This window comes from Heptranchias perlo, chromosome 7 (assembly GCF_035084215.1).
Source record: "Heptranchias perlo isolate sHepPer1 chromosome 7, sHepPer1.hap1, whole genome shotgun sequence".
Classification (NCBI taxonomy): Eukaryota; Metazoa; Chordata; class Chondrichthyes; order Hexanchiformes; family Hexanchidae; genus Heptranchias; species Heptranchias perlo.
Genome location: NC_090331.1, coordinates 97,080,407 through 97,102,491, shown reverse-complemented (window position 1 = coordinate 97,102,491; position 22,085 = coordinate 97,080,407). Strand labels below are relative to the sequence as shown.

General features: G+C 48.3%; 1 protein-coding gene across 2 annotated transcripts in view; it reads right to left on the bottom strand.

Annotated features, from left to right (window-relative positions):
• Positions 1 to 1,625: 1,625 nt before the first annotated feature.
• rpe (ribulose-5-phosphate-3-epimerase) overlaps positions 1,626 to 22,085 on the bottom strand; it is a 31,955-nt gene continuing 11,495 nt past the window's right edge. Inside the window, exons 3-6 of one of the 2 annotated variants that reach the window (XM_067988146.1) lie at positions 13,052 to 13,191; positions 3,755 to 3,889; positions 3,313 to 3,399; positions 1,626 to 1,999 (exon numbers count right to left, since the gene is read on the bottom strand). In XM_067988146.1, the coding sequence (XP_067844247.1) occupies positions 1,877 to 1,999; positions 3,313 to 3,399; positions 3,755 to 3,889; positions 13,052 to 13,191 (485 nt within the window). In that variant the 3' untranslated portion in view covers positions 1,626 to 1,876. The remainder of the gene's footprint in view (positions 2,000 to 3,312; positions 3,400 to 3,754; positions 3,890 to 13,051; positions 13,192 to 22,085) is intronic. The other variant, XM_067988147.1, reaches the window with a different exon arrangement.

Here is a 22,085-nt window from a genome sequence, read left to right as displayed (position 1 = left end):
GTGATGGGGTCACTGATAAAGTAACACTCCACTTTTGTTGTTTAAAAATTTTATTAACGGTGACCTGCTCACAACCATGTCAATCTTTACATTTCTGGGCTTCAACTGTCTAAAAGACATCAGCTTTCACAGTACAGGCCCTATTTTCACAATGGACTGAAAGCCCAGACAAGTCGAATATAAAGGCAAATGAGTAACAATTTTAAATTAAGCTTTTAAAAAATTTAATGTTTTAGTTACATCATCTCCTGATATGAGAAACTTTAGAATTTATTTTAGCCATCAGTGTATCTGAACTGCTTATACCGGCTGGCTATCTAAGGATTAATGTGTGACCACCAGATATGACTAGGGACTCAATCTTCCTGTTGCACTCAGGCCAGTGCAAAACAAGGCTCATATGAGGTTGGCTCAAATTTGTCCAAAATGACTTCAGTTCTAATATTCTCTCGAAATAAAAAAAAAGCTTTGCAGACATGACAAGAGTTGAACAGTGATGTCTGCTCTACCATAATTGAATTTGTACCTGGAGACAGAACAAGAGTTGGAACAACCTTGTAAATATTAAGTGAAACCATTGCTGGTTAAAATCTGATGACAAATGAAGAAGGAAGGAAAGCTTTCACTGATGATTAGTCTTGGAGTAAATCCCTCCTCCCCTCCCCCATCAGTAATTTTAGCAGAACTGTAAGTTTGTACTTACATGGAAGTAACATCCTCCCTCCACACACCCATATACAGCTTTAAAGCTTTGGAATGCAAAAGACCCATTGAATTATAGCTCTCTTTCACATGACATGGCAAGCAATGCAGCTCGTCCTCTGCTGCCCACAGAACAACTCCTTTATGCTGTGCAATGTGGACAGACTACGATATAGTTAAACCCTCAGCACACGTTTACTCATTTTTTCCTAAAATCGCAAATCAGTTGGATTCCTTATTTCCATCAGTCATCCCTTCAGAGAGGCGACAGACTTTTAAAACCCAAATTTAACTAAGGCTGATGATTTAGCATATGTTAAAGTTTTGGACATTTTTATCCTTCTACATCAAGGCTTACAGAAAAGTCTTGGTAATCTCTCATTTCTCGATTTGTTGGGAGTGGTTCACCAATCTTCATTTAAAGTCTCATTAATAGTCACAGTATTTAAAATATGCTGCTCAAAACATTTGTGCTACCCAAAGGTTTGACTCGTGCTTTATGCCAAGTTAGCTGATCACAGCTGGGGCACTGATAGGTGCATTACAGCACTCGTGGGTTAAGGATAACAGGAATGGGTTCAGTTGTGATACCAACACTCACCATTTAGGCTCACACATGACAGGTGACTTGGGGCAAAGTACTACAGCCAATGCCTTCAGCAGAAAATAATTCGTGAAAGTTTTACTTTGCTGGAAAGTTGCCTCGTTCAAGGAGTGTTTGATCAGTTCTTTACAAAAATGATGAAATATTAAGTGAGGTGGTGCTGGGACTTCAACATCTAACCTTTTAGTTGAGACATAAAACTTCTGTTTCTAAAAGGAAAATATTTCCTCAATTCCTTGCAGAAACCCATATAAAATGGAGCAAAATTACTGGAGCTTAATGAACATCAGTTCATATACTTCTCACACAAATACTTCCATGTTGTAATATTTTGCCATAGAGACATCTTTATTCAAACCAGAAAGGGGATTGAGAGAGGAGGGTTTCAGCCACAGAAAGTAATTTGTTGTTAAACATTTTCAGAGTACCTTGCCATCAGTGATCTGCAATTCTTTCACACTGTTTCAGTTTGTTGCATATTAGTTTAATACAACAACAGTGTTTTAAGTCCATCTCCACGCTAGCTGCAGGCACAGTAGGTTTACAAACCTACAGTTGCACTGTTGAATTTCACCTGTCCAGACAGCGCTTCTGAATAGCTTCCACACAAGCATTTCGGAGCAGGTTTATCACAGATCTGGGATCATCACTCTTCATGACTGCGCTGCCAGACACTATCATGTTTGCTCCAGCCTAAAAGAATTTCAGATTAAATATCACACAACAAAGCCAACGTTTGTGAAGCTCTAAGCTGCCTGTTGATAAATAGGCATTCTGTAGTTTGTTGAACACAAATAAAAATCACCCTGTGACACCATAAAGATATAATCTAGGGATATTTAATCAACATAGGAAAGTACTGTACTTTAGAAATGAGCACTGAAGGACTTGCATTTCCCTTCAGTTCTGTAGTATGGAGGAAATAAGGTAACCTTATGTAACCTTAAACTCAGTAACTTCAAGCTGTGTCTTTGCTAAAGTGAAGTGTATAATTGTTGAAAGAAAACAAAAGGGAAGGGAGAATGCTCAGAGCACCTCACAGATAATGAAGTACTTCTGAAGTGTAGTCACTGTTGTAATGAAAGAAATTTGGAAGCCAATCTGCACACATCAAAGTCCCACAAACAGCAATGAGATACACGACCACAATCTATTTTAGTTATGTTGGTTGAGGCCTAAATCTTGGTCAGCAGACTGGAAGAACTCCCTGCCCTTCTCTGAACAGTACTATGAAATCTTTTACCTCTAGCTGAGGGGGCAAACGGAGTCTCAGTTTAATGCCCCATCTGAAGGTTCAACCATCCAGAAAGTATCTAATCTTGTGTTTTAAATAAAACCAGCATGTCTTGAAGTGAAACAGTGTAAAGGTTTTGTACGAAAGACAGAACTAGAGAGCGTAAAAGGTGCACGTCAAAGTCACCGTTTTGCAGAGCTCTCCTGATGCCGCAATGTGGAGAGTCACTTCATGAGGGACAAAGAGCCGTGCAGACCAGAAGTTCCCAGAGTCAATTCCTGCTCTGTGCATTGTCAGCTGATCTCAGCCAGGACAGCAGTTCAGGTACTACAATTGGCTGAACACTCCTGGACCAGGGAGAATAATCACCCTGCTCCCAATTACTACCCAGTGACCCACTGCTGTAAAATGTACCTGTGGATGTTGGATGCAGACAGGAGCAGTATTATCTGGGGCTCCCCCCATGGCCTGCTGACATTCACTGTCTAGGCTCACACGTTAAAAGTTAAAGAATGAGGTAACAGGCGGCTGCCGATACCCATCGGAGGGTTAGCACCTTCAGGAAAACAATCTGGCGCTCTGCATCCATGTCCAGACACTCAGCCTGTGCTCCAGGTGAAGGATGGCATTGAGAAAATGTTACAGATGGCCGGTGGGCTGGCAGCTGGGTTTTTAATGGCCTTGCAAAATGGGGAGCAAAGGAATTTGATCCTATTGAGGCAATTATACATCAGAGATTGTGTGCGATTTGATTTTCGTTAGGGTGTAATACCTCTGCACATTTATGAATAGTGTCCGGCCCCACTCCTCCATCAACTTCAATATCCAGAGAAGGAAACTGCGTTCTCAACCAGTGGACCTAAAACAAAAGTCAAACTTAAGTTGCTTTTTGTCCCAAAACTCTTCCACAAATTGACAATCAATAGGGGGGGGGGGGGGGGGGAATTCCAGCCAAAGTGTCACACAGCTGAATGGGAACAAGCTTGTAACTGGTATACCAAGAAATTCTACACCTGCATTCGGATAGAAAAGAATGTGAAGAATTACATTGCAATTGTTTTATTTAATCAGAACTGAGCTGCTACACCCAATACAGCAGAAACTAACCTGTCCCAGCAGAAGTTATCTTGTAACTTTGTAAATGAAACTGATCAAACAGTGCAGCATGCCACAAAATACAAACAGTTTAAAGCATACCAAAATGGACCTTTTACCTTTGACATCATGTCATCCATGAATTTTTGACCTCCAAACCCAGGTTCCACAGTCATCACCAAGGCCATGTCGATCTGATTGGCCCATGGAGCCAAGCATTCTACAGTTGTCCCTGGTTTAATTGCCAGCCCCACCTGGAGAGGATGAAGACAAGGCACTGCATCACCAGCACGATTATCACACGATGCAGAGCTCTGCACTTTACATCAGCTTTAGACACTCACTCAGCTATTAATGTGTCCTTGCAGCAGTCAAGTAAAGGAAAGCCTGTAGAACGAGGCAGCACACTGAGTTAGAACAATGTTGGGAGCTGACAGAGACACCACCCACACTGATAAGATGGGTCGCCTCCCTCTGGCAGCTATAGGATCTGAATTTGGGCAGTTTCAAAGCAGTTCCTGTGGGACTGGAACTATTTGATTGTTCAAAACTTTCAAAATTCTGTTTAGAACCACAGAAAGGTTACAGCACGGAAGGAGGCCATTCAGCCCATCGAGTCCGCGCCAGCTCTATGCAAGAGCAATCAGGCTAGTCCCACTCCCCGCCCTTTAAATTTTTTCCTTTCAAGCAGGTACTTATCCAGTTCCCTTTTGAAGGCCTTGATTGAATCTGCCTCCACCACCCCCTCGGGCATTGCATTCCAGATCCTAACCACTCGCTGTGTAAAAAAGTTTTTCCTCATGTCGCCTTTGGCTCTTTTGCCAATCACCTTAAACCTATGTCCTCTGGTTCTTGACCCTTCCGCTAATGGGAACAGTTTCTCTCTATCTACTCTGTCTAGACCCTTCATGATTTTGAATACCACTCTCAAATCTCCTTGCAACCTTCTCTGTTCCAAGGAGAACAACCCCAGCTTCTCCAGTCTATCCACGTAACTAAAGTCCCTCATCCCTGGAATCATTCTAGTAAATCTCTTCTGTACCCTCTCTAAGGCCTTCACATCTTTCCTGAAGTGCGGTGCCCAGAATTGGACACAATACTCCAGTTGTGGCCGAACCAGTGTTTTATAAAGGTTCATCATGACTTCCATACTTTTGTACTCTATTCCTCTATTCATAAAGCCCAGGATCCCGTTTGCTTTTTTAACCGCTTTCTCAACCTATCCTGCCATCTTCAACGATTTGTGCACATATACCCCCAGATCTCTCTGTTCCTGTACCCCTTTTAGAGTTGTGCCCTCTAGTTTATATTGCCTCTCCTCGTTCTTCCTACCTGCATTTTTCTGTGTTAAATTTCATCTGCCACGTGTCCGCCCATTCCACCAGCCTGTCTATATCCTCTTGAAGTCGATCACTATCCTCCTCACTGTTCACTACCCTTCTAAGTTTTGTGCAAATTTTGAAATTGTTCCCTGTACACCCAAGTCCAAGTCATTAATATAGATCAAGAAAAGCAGTGGTCCCACTGACCCCTGGGGAACACCACTGTACACCTCCCTCCAGTCCGAAAAACAACCGTTCACCACTATTCTGTTTCCGTCCCTTCGCCAATTCCTGTATCCATGTTGCTACTATCCCCTTTATTACATGGGCTGCAATCTTGATGATAAAACTACCGTGCGGCACTTTATCAAACACCTTTTAGAAATCCACGTACACCACATCAACTGCATTGCCCTCATCTACCCTCTCTGTTACCTCATCAAAAAACTCTATCAGGTTACCTAAACATGATATGTCTTTAACAAATCCGTGCTGCCTTTCCCTAATCAATCCACCCTTGTCCAAGTGACTGTTAATTCTGTTCCGGATTATCGTTTCTAAAAGTTTCCCCACCACTAAGGTTAAACTGACTGGCCTGTAGTTGCTGGGTTTATCCTTACACCCTCTTTTGAACAAGGGTGTAACATTTGCAATTCTCCAGTCCTCTGGCACCACCGCCTTATCTACAGATGTTTGGAAGATTACGGCCAGTTCCTCCGCAATTTCCACCCTTACTTCCCTCAGCAACTTAGGATGCATCCCATCCGGACCGGGTGACTTATCTACTTTAACTACAGCTTCCTTTACTGAGACTCTGGCAGCATCTTCCTTGGTAAAGACAGATGCAAAGTATCCATTTAGTACCTCAGCCACACCCTCTGCCTCCATGAGTAGATCTCCTTTATGGTCCCTAATCGGCCCCACCCCTCCTCTTACTACCCGTTTATTATTTATGTGCCTGCAGAAGACTTTTGGATTCCCTTTTATGTCGGCCGCCAGTCTATTCTCATACTCTCTCTTTGCCCCTCTTATTTCCTTTTTCACTTCCCCTCTGAACTTTCTATATTCTGCCTGGTTCTCACTTGTGTTATCAGCCTGACATCTGTCATACGCCCCTTTTTTCTGCTTCATCTTACTCACTATCTCTTTTGTCATCCAAGGAGCTCTGGCTTTAGTTGCCCTACCTTTCTGCTTGTGGGAATGTACCTAGACTGTACCTGAACCATCTCCTCCTTAAAGGCCTCCCATTGTTCAATTACAGTTTTGCCTGACAATCGTTGATTCCAATTTACCCGGGCCGGATCTGTTCTCATCCCATTGAAATTAGCCCTCCTCCAATTGAGTATTTTTACTTTACAGTGGTCCGTGTCCTTTTCCATGGCTATTCTGAACCTTATGGTACTATGATCGCTGTTCCTTAAATGCTCCCCCGCTGACACTCGCTCCACTTGGCCCACCTCATTCCCCAGATTCAAGGCCAGCAATGCCTCCTTCCTCATTGGGCCAAGTATGTTTTTACATAAACCATTTTTTCTGTTCATCAAAGTGAAGTAGGCAGTGAGGAGGACACAAAGAGACTGCAAAAGGATATAAACAGGTTAAGTGAGTGGGCAAGAAGTGGTAGGAAGGATAGAAAAACAGAATATTTTTTAAATGGTGAGAAACTTAAATGTTAGTGTTCAGAGAGGCTTGGTGTCCTCGTACAAGAAACACAAAAAGTTAGCATGCAGGTACAGCAGGCAATTAGAAAGGCAAATAGCATGTTGGCCTTTATTGCAAGGGGGCTAGAGGAGAAGAGTAAGGAAGTCTTACTACAATTGTACAGGGCTTTGGTGAGACCTCACCTGGAGTACTGCGTACAGTTTTGGTCTCCATATCTAAGGAAGGATATACTTGCCTTAGAGGCGGTGCAATGGAGGTTCACTAGATTAATTCCTGGGATGAGAGGGTTGTCCTATGAGGAAAGATTGAGTAGAATGGGCCTATACTCTCTGGAGTTTAGAAGAATGAGAGGGGATCATGTCTGACTAATTTGATTGAATTTTTTGAGGGGGTGACTAGGCGTGTGGATGAGGGTAACGCAGTGGATGTGGTATACATGGATTTCAGTAAGGCCTTCGATAAAGTCCCCCACAGGAGACTGGTCAAGAAGGTACGAGCCCATGGAATCCAGGGTGCCTTGGCACTTTGGATACAAAACTGGCTTAGTGGCAGAAGGCAGAGGGTGATGGTCGAAGGTTGTTTTTGTGACTGGAAGCCTGTGGCCAGTGGGGTACCACAGGGATCGGTGCTGGGTCCCTTGCTGTTTGTGGTCTACATTAATGACTTGGATATGAATGTAAAAGGTATGATCAGTAAGTTCGCTGATGATACAAAAATTGGTAGGGTGGTAAATAGCGAGGAGGATAGCCTCAGTCTGCAGGACGATATAGATGGGTTGGTCAGATGGGCGGAACAGTGGCAAATGGAATTTAACCCGGAAAAGTGCGAGGTGATGCACTTTGGAGGGACTAACAATGAATGGGAGGACCCTAGGCAAGACAGAGGGTCAGAGGGATCTTGGTGTGCAAGTTCACAGATCACTGAAGGCGGCGGAACAGGTAGATAAGGTGGTAAAGAAGGCATATGGGATACTTGCCTTTATTAGCCGAGGCATAGAATATAAGAGCAAGGAGGTTATGATGGAGCTGTATAAAACACTGGTTAGGCCACAGCTGGAGTACTGTGTGCAGTTCTGGTCACCACACTACAGGAAGGATGTGATCGCTTTGGAGAGGGTGCAGAGGAGATTCACCAGGATGTTACCAGGGCTGGAGCGCTTCAGCTATGAAGAGAGACTGGGAAGATTGGGTTTGTTTTCCTTGGAGCAGAGGAGGCTGAGGGGGGACATGATTGAGGTGTACAAAATTATGAGGGGCACAGATAGGATGGATACTAAGGAGCTTTTTCCCTTCGTTGAGGGTTCTATAACAAGGGGGCATAGATTCAAGGTAAAAGGCGGGAGGTTTAGAGGGATTTGAGAAAGAACTTTTTCACCCAGAGGGTGGTTGGAGTCTGGAACTCACTGCCTGAAAGGGTTGTGGAGGCAGGAACCCTCACAACATTCAAGAAGCATTTGGATGAGCACTTGAAATGCCATAGCATACAAGGCTACGGACCAAATGCTGGAATATGGGATTAGAGTAGACAGGGCTGATGGCCGGCGCGGACACGATGGGCCGAAGGGCCTCTATCCGTGCTGTATAACTCTATGACTCTATGAAACATACAAGATTCTGAGGGGGTTTGACAGGGTAGATGCTGAGAGGTTGTTTCCCCTGGTTGGAGAGTCTAGAACTAGAGGGCATAGTCTCAGGATAAGGGGTCGGCCACTGAAGACTGCGATGAGGAGGAATTTCTTCACTCAGAAGGTTGTGAATCTTTGGAATTCTCTATCCCAGAGGGCTGTGAATGCTGAGTCATTGAGTATATTCAAGGCTGAGATAGATTCTTGGACTCTAGGGGAATCAAGGGATATGGGGATCGGGCAGGAAAGTGGAATTGAGGTTGAAGATCAGCCATGATCCGATTGAATGGTGGAGCAGGCTCGAGGGGCCGTACGGCCTACTCCTGCTCCTATTTCTTATGTTCTTACAAAGTTAATACAAGCCAATGAAAAGTGTCCAGGGCCAATGTCCGTCACTCCTAGGTCAGGTACAGCACGGTTATGTGCAAAATAATCGTACCAAATTAGAGGCAGTGTTGTGGGCTCATGTCCACTAGAAAATGGACTGAGACTGCTAGACTCATTTCACATAGGATCTTTACAACTACAAGAGACTTTCATCCCAACAAGATCTAGCTCCAGGTCTCAGAAGTGAAAGGCCAGTCTAGTATCTAACCGACTGCATCACAGACATCCCAGATATTAACGTCAATTTCTCTTTCTACATCTTTGTTTTAGGTTTAAAGCCACAATACCTCATACCTATGCGTCATTCTGATGATGAAAATACACAAACCAGGTGTATTTCTATAGGAACTGGCAGTGAAACTACAAAAACAAGTCTTAATGTTCAGAGTTCGCTGCACAACAACCAGGGCTTGGTGGGGTTACTGAGAGCAACTGCAGGACAAGAGACCAGTGAAGGACAAGAGCAGCAGGCACATGGGAACAACACCACCTGCAAGTTCCCCTCCAAGTCACACACCATCCAGACTTGGAAATAACTCGCCGTTCCTTCATCGTCGCTGGGTCAAAATCCTGGAACTCCCTTCCTAACAGCACTGTGGGAGAACCTTCACCACACGGACTGCAGCGGTTCAAGAAGGCGGCTCACCACCACCTTCTCAAGGGCAATTAGGGATGGGCAATAAATGCCGGCCTCACCAGTGACGCCCACATCCCGTGAACGAATAATAAAAAAAGTTAAACGGGCAACATTCAATCTGAGCTGCTTGTTTATCGCAGTGACGGGTGATTGACCTGAATAGAGTCCTGTTTGACTTCACTAGCAAAAGGATTCTAGTATTTGAGGACAGGCACAGAAAACATCCAACATCACTGGAAATAATGACTGACAGTGTGGCCATATGTTTACATGGCAGGAGGTATAATATCAGAATCTTACAGCGCAGAAGGAGGTCATTCGGCCCATCGTGCCTGTGCCGGCTCTTTGAAAGAGCTGTCCAATTTAGTCCCACTCCCAGTCTTTTCCCCATAACCCTGCAAATTAGTCCAAGTATTTATCCAATTGCCTTTTGTAAGTTCTTATTGAATCTGCTTCCACCGCCCATTCAGATCTTAACATCCCTCTGTGTGAAAAAATTTCTCCTCATTTTCCCTCTAGTTCTTTTCCAAATTATTTTAAATCTATGACATCTGGTTACCGACCACTTGCCAGAGGAAACGGTTTCTCCCAACTTGCTCCAACAAAACCCCTCATAATTTTGAATATCTCTGTTAGGTCTCCCCTTAACCTTCTCTGCATCATCCGCAAACTTTGAAATTGTACTCCCTATACCCAAGTCCAGGTCATTTATACACAACAAGAAAAGCAATGGTTCTAATACCGATCCCTGGGGGGACCACACTGCAGACTTCTCACCAGTCAGAAAAACATCCATCAGCAAAGATAAGTACAAATGACGAAGACCATTGGGCCCATCGGTCCAGAGAAACTTGATCTCCTCTCCCTTCCCCCAGAGTATCTAATGGCCTATTGAATGACTCCTGAGTTTTTGTCTCAAAGGCCATTCATTGCTCAGGCCTTGTGTGAAGCAGTGCTGCTTTAAAATACTGATTCGAGGTGTGCTGGAACTTCTTTTTAACAAAAGCTTCCCCTGGTGGACCAATGGGCTGCAGTTGGGGCTCCACAATTGGGCTCAAGCAACCTTAGTTAGGGAGAGGAAGAATCAGCCAGGTTTCTCACTCCTTGCCACCACCCAGTGACTCTTGCTAGGAAGCGACAGTGAGTGATAACAGATTGGCCGAGATGCCCTCTCATTATCCAGCCTGGGACGTAAAGAATAATGACATGCAGTGTGACAAATCAAGAGACAGTGGAGCGGTCGGGAGAGAGGCGGTGGTGAGGTAGAGCTCAGTGTAGTCAGCGTACATGTAGAATCTGACGTCATGTTTTCAGATGATGTCGCCGAGGGGCAGCCTGTAGATGAGAAATAGGAGGGGGTCAAGGATGGATCCTTGGGGGACTCGAGGTGACAGTGCGGGAGTGGGAAGAGAAGCCATTGCAGATGGTTCTCTGGTTATGACTGGATCGATAAGAATGGAACCAGGCGAGCGCAGTCCCACCCAACTGGACGACAGAGGAGGTGTTGGAGGAGGATGGTGTGGTCAACCATGTCAAAGGCTGCAGACAGGTGGAGAAGGATGAGGAGGGACAGTTTACCACGGTCACTGTCACATAGGATGTCATTTGTGACTTTAATAAGGGACATTTCAGTACTGTGGCAGGGGCAGAAACCTGATTGGAGGAATTCAAACATGGAATTGTGGGAAAGATGAGCGCGGATTTGAGAGGCTAAAACACGTTCAAGGACTTTGGAGAGGAAAGGAAGGTTGGAGATGGTGCAGTAGTTTGCAAGGACAGAGGGGTCAAGGGTGGGTTTTTTAAGGAGGGAGGTGATGACGGCAGATTTGAAGAGGAGCAGGACAGTACCTGAGGAGAGGGAACCGTTAACAATATCAGCTAACATGGGGCCAGGAAGGGAAGTTGGGTGGTCAGCAGTTTGATGGGAATAGGGTCGAGGGAGCAGGAAGTGGGTCTCGTGGACAAGATGAGTTTGGAGAGGGCATGAGGGGAGATAGAAGAGAAACTGGAGAAAGATGTAAGTTCAGGACTAGGGCAGGGGGAAACCGTAGAGGAAGTTAGGCTTCGTGGGCTAGGGGAATGGAGGGAAGTGGCAGAGGCAACTGAATGGATGGTCTCAATCTTAGCGACAAAGAAGTCCACGAGCTCCTCACACTTGTTGGAGGTGAGGGTGAAGAGGGCAGGGAGAGGGGTTTAAGAAGACGGTTTGTAGTGAAGAGAAGCCGGGGGTTATCTTTACATTCCAGGATGATCCTGGAATAGAGAGCAGTTTTGGCAGAGGATAGTACTTTATGTGATCTAGTCAGATCTGGCGATGAATGGTTAAACCAGTCGTCCGCCATAAAAGTTCAAGTCTGTGTCCCTTGGACTTAAGGGAGCAGAGAGGAGGGCTGTACCAGGGGGAATGACCAGGGTGAGAGAGGGAGTAATGGTTTTAATGGGGACAAGGGTATCAAAGGTGGAGGTGAGGGCGTGATTGAGCAGATCGATAGCTGTAGAAATGTCATGGTGAATGGAAGCTAGACTATTGGGAATTTGAAAGTGAGATTGTAAGTGACTTGGGGCAAGAGTTTTATCCAGGGGCAGACACAGAGGAAGTGGGGTTAGGAGGGGAAAGGGGGATGTGGATGGAGAGGGATACAAGGAATTAATCAGAGATGGCCTTATCTGTGATTAACACCTATCAATTACCTTCAATATTGTGCGATACTTTTAATTCATCAAGTCACATCACCCCCAACACCACTGACAGACCTGTACCAACCAGTACTGTATCCCAGTGTTATACAGTGACAGACCTGTACCAACCAGTACTGTACCCAGTGTTATACAGTGACAGACTTGTACCCACCAGTACTGTACCCCAGTGTTATACAGTGACAGACTTGTACCCACCAGTACTGTACCCCAGTGTTATACAGTGACAGACCTGTACCCACCAGTACTGTACCCAGTGTTATACAGTGACAGACCTGTACCCACCAGTACTGTACCCGTTATGCAGTGACAGACCTGTACCCACCAGTACTGTACCCGTTATGCAGTGACAGACCTGTACCCACCAGTACTGTACCCGTTATGCAGTGACAGACCTGTACCCGCCAGTACTGTACCCTTTATACAGTGACAGACCTGTACCCTCCAGTACTGTACCCGTTATACAGTAACAGACCTGTACCCACCAGTACTGTACCCCAGTGTTATAGTGACAGACCTGTACCCACCAGTACTGTATCCCAGTGTTACAGTGACAGGCCTGTACCCACCAGTACTGTACCCCAGTGTTAGTGACAGGCCTGTACCCACCAGTACTGTACCCCAGTGTTACAGTGACTGACCTGTACTCACCAGTACTGTATCCCAGTGTTAGTGACAGGCCTGTACCCACCAGTACTGTACCCCAGTGTTACACAGTGACAGAACTGTACCCACCACTACTGTATCCCTGTGTTATAAAGTGACTGACCTGTACCCACCAGTACTGTACCCCAGTGTTGTACAGAGACAGACCTGTACCCACCAGTACTGTACTCCAGTGTTATACAGTGACAGACCTGTACCCACCAGTACTGTACCCCAGTGTTGCTCAGCTTAAAATGCTCTCTCCAGACACAACCCAAATTTGGAAGGGTAGTATTGACAGCTGCTTTTGTACAGTGTAAGGGAACTTAGCAGTTAGTTTTGCACACTGACCATTCCCATTTATTGAAATCCCAGCACAGCACTGAAGCTATTTATACTTTACCACATAATTCTCTCAAAGTAAGAATCCCTTTACACTTACCTTCATATGATGTTCTCGTATATCTTTGATGAGTGGCCCTGGGTTGTTTGTAGCCTCCAGGTGGAATGTGTACTGACTGGCACCGGCCGCTGCCATCGGCTTCACCCACTGCTCTGGCTTTGAAACCATCATGTGCAGATCTGTATAATAAACAACCCGCAGGAGGCAGTGAACAGTTTTTAATCATTCCTATCTACCAATTGCTTTTAACAGTTAGATTTACAAATCTCACTACAGTGGCAAACCGAGGGTCCTGCAAATGAAGATAACAACTGTTTTACAGATGCTGAGCAAGACCTGCACTTTACAACAAGCACAGCGTTTAATGTAGAAAAACAACTGGAATCGCTTCACAGAGGCAGAATCAGACAAAAATGGATGTCAACACAGAGGAGAAGATATCAGGAAAGGTAATCAAAGGCTCGATCAAAGAGATGGGTTTTAAGGAGGTGAGGGAGATAGAGACTGGGAGGGAATTCCTGAGCATGGGGCTGAGATGGCTGCCAATTGAAAATATTAAACCCCAATTCTGAAGTGTGCACATTGCCTCTCAGTATAACACTGTGCAGAGGGCCCCTTCACCTCTCAGTATAACACTGTGTCGAGGGCCCCTTCACCTCTCAGTATAACACTGTGCAGAGGGCCCCTTCACCTCTCAGTATAACACTGTGCAGAGGGCCCCTTCACCTCTCAGTGTAACACTGTGTCGAGGGCCCCTTCACCTCTCAGTATAACACTGTGTAGAGGGCCCCTTCACCTCTCAGTGTAAGACTGTGTCGAGGGCCCCTTCACCTCTCAGTGTAAGACTGTGTCGAGGGCCCCTTCACCTCTCAGTATAACACTCTGTAGAGGGCCCCTTCACCTCTCAGTATAACACTGTGTAGAGGGCCCCTTCACCTCTCAGTATAACACTGTGTCGAGGGCCCCTTCACCTCTCAGTGTAACACTGTGTAGAGGGCCCCTTCACCTCTCAGTGTAACACTGTGTAGAGGGCCCCTTCACCTCTCAGTGTAACACTGTGTAGAGGGCCCCTTCACCTCTCAGTGTAACACTGTGTAGAGGGCCCCTTCACCTCTCAGTGTAACACTGTGTAGAGGGCCCCTTCACCTCTCAGTATAACACTGTGCAGAGGGCCCCTTCACCTCTCAGTGTAACACTGTGTCGAGGGCCCCTTCACCTCTCAGTATAACACTGTGTAGAGGGCCCCTTCACCTCTCAGTATAACACTGTGTAGAGGGCCCCTTCACCTCTCAGTGTAACACTGTGTAGAGGGCCCCTTCACCTCTCAGTATAACACTGTGTCGAGGGCCCCTTCACCTCTCAGTATAACACTGTGCAGAGGGCCCCTTCACCTCTCAGTGTAACACTGTGTAGAGGGCCCCTTCACCTCTCAGTGTAACACTGTGTAGAGGGCCCCTTCACCTCTCAGTATAACACTGTGTAGAGGGCCCCTTCACCTCTCAGTATAACACTGTGGAGAGGGCCCCTTCACCTCTCAGTGTAACACTGTGCAGAGGGCCCCTTCACCTCTCAGTATAACACTGTGTCGAGGGCCCCTTCACCCCTCAGTATAACACTGTGTCGAGGGTCCCTTCACCTCTCAGTGTAACACTGTGTAGAGGGCCCCTTCACCTCTCAGTATAACACTGTGTCGAGGGACCCTTCACCTCTCAGTGTAACACTGTGTAGAGGGTCCCTTCACCTCCCGGTGTAACACTGTGTAGAGGGCCCCTTCACCTCTCAGTGTAACACTGTGTCGAGGGCCCCTTCACCTCTCAGTATAACACTGTGTAGAGGGCCCCTTCACCTCTCAGTATAACACTGTGTAGAGGGCCCCTTCACCTCTCAGTATAACACTGTGTAGAGGGTCCCTTCACCTCCCGGTGTAACACTGTGTCGAGGGCCCCTTCACCCCTCAGTATAACACTGTGTAGAGGGCCCCTTCACCCCTCAGTATAACACTGTGTAGAGGGCCCCTTCACCTCTCAGTATAACACTGTGTAGAGGGCCCCTTCACCTCTCAGTGTAACACTGTGTAGAGGGCCCCTTCACCTCTCAGTATAACACTGTGTAGAGGGCCCCTTCACCTCTCAGTATAACACTGTGTCGAGGGCCCCTTCACCTCTCAGTATAACACTGTGTCGAGGGCCCCTTCACCTCTCAGTATAACACTGTGTCGAGGGCCCCTTCACCTCTCAGTATAACACTGTGTCGAGGGCCCCTTCACCTCTCAGTATAACACTGTGTAGAGGGCCCCTTCACCTCTCAGTATAACACTGTGGTGAGGGCCCCTTCACCTCTCAGTGTAACACTGTGTAGAGGGCCCCTTCACCTCTCAGTATAACACTGTGTAGAGGGCCCCTTCACCTCTCAGTATAACACTGTGTAGAGGGCCCCTTCACCTCTCAGTATAACACTGTGTAGAGGGCCCCTTCACCTCTCAGTATAACACTGTGTAGAGGGCCCCTTCACCTCTCAGTATAACACTGTGTCGAGGGCCCCTTCACCTCTCAGTATAACACTGTGTAGAGGGCCCCTTCACCTCACAGTATAACACTGTGTCGAGGGCCCCTTCACCTCTCAGTATAACACTGTGTAGAGGGCCCCTTCACCTCTCAGTATAACACTGTGTAGAGGGCCCCTTCACCTCACAGTATAACACTGTGTCGAGGGCCCCTTCACCTCTCAGTGTAACACTGTGTAGAGGGCCCCTTCACCTCTCAGTGTAACACTGTGTAGAGGGCCCCTTCACCTCTCAGTGTAACACTGTGTAGAGGGCCCCTTCACCTCTCAGTGTAACACTGTGTAGAGGGCCCCTTCACCTCTCAGTATAACACTGTGTAGAGGGCCCCTTCACCTCTCAGTGTAACACTGTGTCGAGGGCCCCTTCACCTCTCAGTATAACACTGTGTAGAGGGCCCCTTCACCTCTCAGTGTAACACTGTGTAGAGGGCCCCTTCACCTCTCAGTATAACACTGTGTAGAGGGCCCCTTCACCTCTCAGTATAACACTGTGTAGAGGGCCCCTTCACCTCTCAGTATAACACTGTGTCGAGGGCCCCTTCACCTCTCAGTATAACACTGTGTAGAGGGCCCCTTCACCTCTCAGTATAACACTGTGTAGAGGGCCCCTTCACCTCTCAGTATAACACTGTGTAGAGGGCCCCTTCACCCCTCAGTATAACACTGTGTAGAGGGCCCCTTCACCTCTCAGTATAACACTGTGTCGAGGGCCCCTTCACCTCTCAGTATAACACTGTGTCGAGGGCCCCTTCACCTCTCAGTATAACACTGTGTCGAGGGCCCCTTCACCTCTCAGTATAACACTGTGTCGAGGGTCCCTTCACCTCTCAGTATAACACTGTGTAGAGGGCCCCTTCACCTCTCAGTGTAACACTGTGTAGAGGGCCCCTTCACCTCTCAGTATAACACTGTGTAGAGGGCCCCTTCACCTCTCAGTGTAACACTGTGTAGAGGGCCCCTTCACCTCTCAGTATAACACTGTGCAGAGGGCCCCTTCACCTCTCAGTATAACACTGTGTCGAGGGCCCCTTCACCTCTCAGTATAACACTGTGTAGAGGGCCCCTTCACCTCTCAGTATAACACTGTGTAGAGGGCCCCTTCACCTCTCAGTATAACACTGTGTCGAGGGCCCCTTCACCTCTCAGTATAACACTGTGTCGAGGGCCCCTTCACCTCTCAGTATAACACTGTGTAGAGGGCCCCTTCACCTCTCAGTATAACACTGTGTAGAGGGCCCCTTCACCTCTCAGTGTAACACTGTGTAGAGGGCCCCTTCACCTCTCAGTGTAACACTGTGTAGAGGGCCCCTTCACCCCTCAGTATAACACTGTGTAGAGGGCCCCTTCACCTCTCAGTGTAACACTGTGTAGAGGGCCCCTTCACCCCTCAGTGTAACACTGTGTAGAGGGCCCCTTCACCTCTCAGTATAACACTGTGTAGAGGGCCCCTTCACCTCTCAGTATAACACTGTGTCGAGGGCCCCTTCACCTCTCAGTATAACACTGTGTCGAGGGCCCCTTCACCTCTCAGTATAACACTGTGTCGGGGGCCCCTTCACCTCTCAGTATAACACTGTGTCGAGGGCCCCTTCACCTCTCAGTATAACACTGTGTAGAGGGCCCCTTCACCTCTCAGTATAACACTGTGTAGAGGGCCCCTTCACCTCTCAGTATAACACTGTGTCGAGGGTCCCTTCACCTCTCAGTATAACACTGTGTAGAGGGCCCCTTCACCTCTCAGTGTAACACTGTGTAGAGGGCCCCTTCACCTCTCAGTGTAACACTGTGTAGAGGGCCCCTTCACCCCTCAGTATAACACTGTGTAGAGGGCCCCTTCACCTCTCAGTGTAACACTGTGTAGAGGGCCCCTTCACCTCTCAGTTTCACACTGTGTCGAGGGCCCCTTCACCTCTCAGTGTAACACTGTGTAGAGGGCCCCTTCACCTCTCAGTGTAACACTGTGTAGAGGGCCCCTTCACCTCTCAGTGTAACACTGTGTAGAGGGCCCCTTCACCTCTCAGTGTAACACTGTGTCGAGGGCCCCTTCACCTCTCAGTATAACACTGTGTAGAGGGCCCCTTCACCTCTCAGTATAACACTGTGTAGAGGGCCCCTTCACCTCTCAGTGTAACACTGTGTCGAGGGCCCCTTCACCTCTCAGTGTAAGACTGTGTAGAGGGCCCCTTCACCTCTCAGTATAACACTGTGTCGAGGGCCCCTTCACCTCTCAGTATAACACTGTGTAGAGGGCCCCTTCACCTCTCAGTATAACACTGTGTCGAGGGCCCCTTCACCTCTCAGTATAACACTGTGTCGAGGGCCCCTTCACCTCTCAGTATAACACTGTGTAGAGGGCCCCTTCACCTCTCAGTGTAACACTGTGTCGAGGGCCCCTTCACCTCTCAGTATAACACTGTGTAGAGGGCCCCTTCACCTCTCAGTATAACACTGTGTCGAGGGCCCCTTCACCTCTCAGTGTAACACTGCGTAGAGGGCCCCTTCACCTCTCAGTGTAACACTGTGTCGAGGGCCCCTTCACCTCTCAGTATAACACTGTGTCGAGGGCCCCTTCACCTCTCAGTATAACACTGTGTCGAGGGCCCCTTCACCTCTCAGTGTAACACTGTGTCGAGGGCCCCTTCACCTCTCAGTGTAAGACTGTGTCGAGGGCCCCTTCACCTCTCAGTGTAAGACTGTGTCGAGGGCCCCTTCACCTCTCAGTATAACACTGTGTAGAGGGCCCCTTCACCTCTCAGTGTAACACTGTGTAGAGGGCCCCTTCACCTCTCAGTATAACACTGTGTAGAGGGCCCCTTCACCTCTCAGTGTAACACTGTGTAGAGGGCCCCTTCACCTCTCAGTGTAACACTGTGTAGAGGGCCCCTTCACCTCTCAGTGTAACACTGTGTAGAGGGCCCCTTCACCTCTCAGTATAACACTGTGCAGAGGGCCCCTTCACCTCTCAGTGTAACACTGTGTCGAGGGCCCCTTCACCTCTCAGTATAACACTGTGTCGAGGGCCCCTTCACCTCTCAGTATAACACTGTGTAGAGGGCCCCTTCACCTCTCAGTATAACACTGTGTAGAGGGCCCCTTCACCTCTCAGTATAACACTGTGTAGAGGGCCCCTTCACCTCTCAGTGTAACACTGTGTAGAGGGCCCCTTCACCTCTCAGTATAACACTGTGTAGAGGGCCCCTTCACCTCTCAGTGTAACACTGCGTAGAGGGCCCCTTCACCTCTCAGTGTAACACTGTGTCGAGGGCCCCTTCACCTCTCAGTATAACACTGTGTAGAGGGCCCCTTCACCTCTCAGTATAACACTGTGTAGAGGGCCCCTTCACCTCTCAGTGTAACACTGTGTAGAGGGCCCCTTCACCTCTCAGTATAACACTGTGTCGAGGGCCCCTTCACCTCTCAGTATAACACTGTGCAGAGGGCCCCTTCACCTCTCAGTGTAACACTGTGTAGAGGGCCCCTTCACCTCTCAGTGTAACACTGTGTAGAGGGCCCCTTCACCTCTCAGTATAACACTGTGTAGAGGGCCCCTTCACCTCTCAGTGTAACACTGTGTCGAGGGCCCCTTCACCTCTCAGTATAACACTGTGTAGAGGGCCCCTTCACCTCTCAGTATAACACTGTGGAGAGGGCCCCTTCACCTCTCAGTGTAACACTGTGCAGAGGGCCCCTTCACCTCTCAGTATAACACTGTGTCGAGGGACCCTTCACCTCTCAGTGTAACACTGTGTAGAGGGTCCCTTCACCTCCCGGTGTAACACTGTGTAGAGGGCCCCTTCACCTCTCAGTGTAACACTGTGTCGAGGGCCCCTTCACCTCTCAGTATAACACTGTGTAGAGGGCCCCTTCACCTCTCAGTATAACACTGTGTAGAGGGCCCCTTCACCTCTCAGTATAACACTGTGTAGAGGGTCCCTTCACCTCCCGGTGTAACACTGTGTCGAGGGCCCCTTCACCCCTCAGTATAACACTGTGTAGAGGGCCCCTTCACCCCTCAGTATAACACTGTGTAGAGGGCCCCTTCACCTCTCAGTATAACACTGTGTAGAGGGCCCCTTCACCTCTCAGTGTAACACTGTGTAGAGGGCCCCTTCACCTCTCAGTATAACACTGTGTAGAGGGCCCCTTCACCTCTCAGTATAACACTGTGTCGAGGGCCCCTTCACCTCTCAGTATAACACTGTGTCGAGGGCCCCTTCACCTCTCAGTATAACACTGTGTCGAGGGCCCCTTCACCTCTCAGTATAACACTGTGTCGAGGGCCCCTTCACCTCTCAGTATAACACTGTGTAGAGGGCCCCTTCACCTCTCAGTATAACACTGTGGTGAGGGCCCCTTCACCTCTCAGTGTAACACTGTGTAGAGGGCCCCTTCACCTCTCAGTATAACACTGTGTAGAGGGCCCCTTCACCTCTCAGTATAACACTGTGTAGAGGGCCCCTTCACCTCTCAGTATAACACTGTGTAGAGGGCCCCTTCACCTCTCAGTATAACACTGTGTAGAGGGCCCCTTCACCTCTCAGTATAACACTGTGTCGAGGGCCCCTTCACCTCTCAGTATAACACTGTGTAGAGGGCCCCTTCACCTCACAGTATAACACTGTGTCGAGGGCCCCTTCACCTCTCAGTATAACACTGTGTAGAGGGCCCCTTCACCTCTCAGTATAACACTGTGTAGAGGGCCCCTTCACCTCACAGTATAACACTGTGTCGAGGGCCCCTTCACCTCTCAGTGTAACACTGTGTAGAGGGCCCCTTCACCTCTCAGTGTAACACTGTGTAGAGGGCCCCTTCACCTCTCAGTGTAACACTGTGTAGAGGGCCCCTTCACCTCTCAGTGTAACACTGTGTAGAGGGCCCCTTCACCTCTCAGTATAACACTGTGTAGAGGGCCCCTTCACCTCTCAGTGTAACACTGTGTCGAGGGCCCCTTCACCTCTCAGTATAACACTGTGTAGAGGGCCCCTTCACCTCTCAGTGTAACACTGTGTAGAGGGCCCCTTCACCTCTCAGTATAACACTGTGTAGAGGGCCCCTTCACCTCTCAGTATAACACTGTGTAGAGGGCCCCTTCACCTCTCAGTATAACACTGTGTCGAGGGCCCCTTCACCTCTCAGTATAACACTGTGTAGAGGGCCCCTTCACCTCTCAGTATAACACTGTGTAGAGGGCCCCTTCACCTCTCAGTATAACACTGTGTAGAGGGCCCCTTCACCTCTCAGTATAACACTGTGTCGAGGGCCCCTTCACCTCTCAGTATAACACTGTGTCGAGGGCCCCTTCACCTCTCAGTATAACACTGTGTAGAGGGCCCCTTCACCCCTCAGTATAACACTGTGTAGAGGGCCCCTTCACCTCTCAGTATAACACTGTGTCGAGGGCCCCTTCACCTCTCAGTATAACACTGTGTCGAGGGCCCCTTCACCTCTCAGTATAACACTGTGTCGAGGGCCCCTTCACCTCTCAGTATAACACTGTGTCGAGGGTCCCTTCACCTCTCAGTATAACACTGTGTAGAGGGCCCCTTCACCTCTCAGTATAACACTGTGTCGAGGGCCCCTTCACCTCTCAGTATAACACTGTGTCGAGGGTCCCTTCACCTCTCAGTATAACACTGTGTCGAGGGCCCCTTCACCTCTCAGTATAACACTGTGTAGAGGGCCCCTTCACCTCTCAGTGTAACACTGTGTAGAGGGCCCCTTCACCTCTCAGTATAACACTGTGTAGAGGGCCCCTTCACCTCTCAGTGTAACACTGTGTAGAGGGCCCCTTCACCTCTCAGTATAACACTGTGTAGAGGGCCCCTTCACCTCTCAGTATAACACTGTGTAGAGGGCCCCTTCACCTCTCAGTATAACACTGTGTCGAGGGCCCCTTCACCTCTCAGTATAACACTGTGTAGAGGGCCCCTTCACCTCTCAGTATAACACTGTGTCGAGGGCCCCTTCACCTCTCAGTATAACACTGTGTAGAGGGCCCCTTCACCCCTCAGTATAACACTGTGTAGAGGGCCCCTTCACCTCTCAGTATAACACTGTGTCGAGGGCCCCTTCACCTCTCAGTATAACACTGTGTCGAGGGCCCCTTCACCTCTCAGTATAACACTGTGTCGGGGGCCCCTTCACCTCTCAGTATAACACTGTGTCGAGGGCCCCTTCACCTCTCAGTATAACACTGTGTAGAGGGCCCCTTCACCTCTCAGTATAACACTGTGTAGAGGGCCCCTTCACCTCTCAGTGTAACACTGTGTAGAGGGCCCCTTCACCTCTCAGTATAACACTGTGTCGAGGGTCCCTTCACCTCTCAGTATAACACTGTGTAGAGGGCCCCTTCACCTCTCAGTGTAACACTGTGTAGAGGGCCCCTTCACCTCTCAGTATAACACTGTGTCGAGGGTCCCTTCACCTCTCAGTATAACACTGTGTCGAGGGCCCCTTCACCTCTCAGTGTAACACTGTGTAGAGGGCCCCTTCACCTCTCAGTGTAACACTG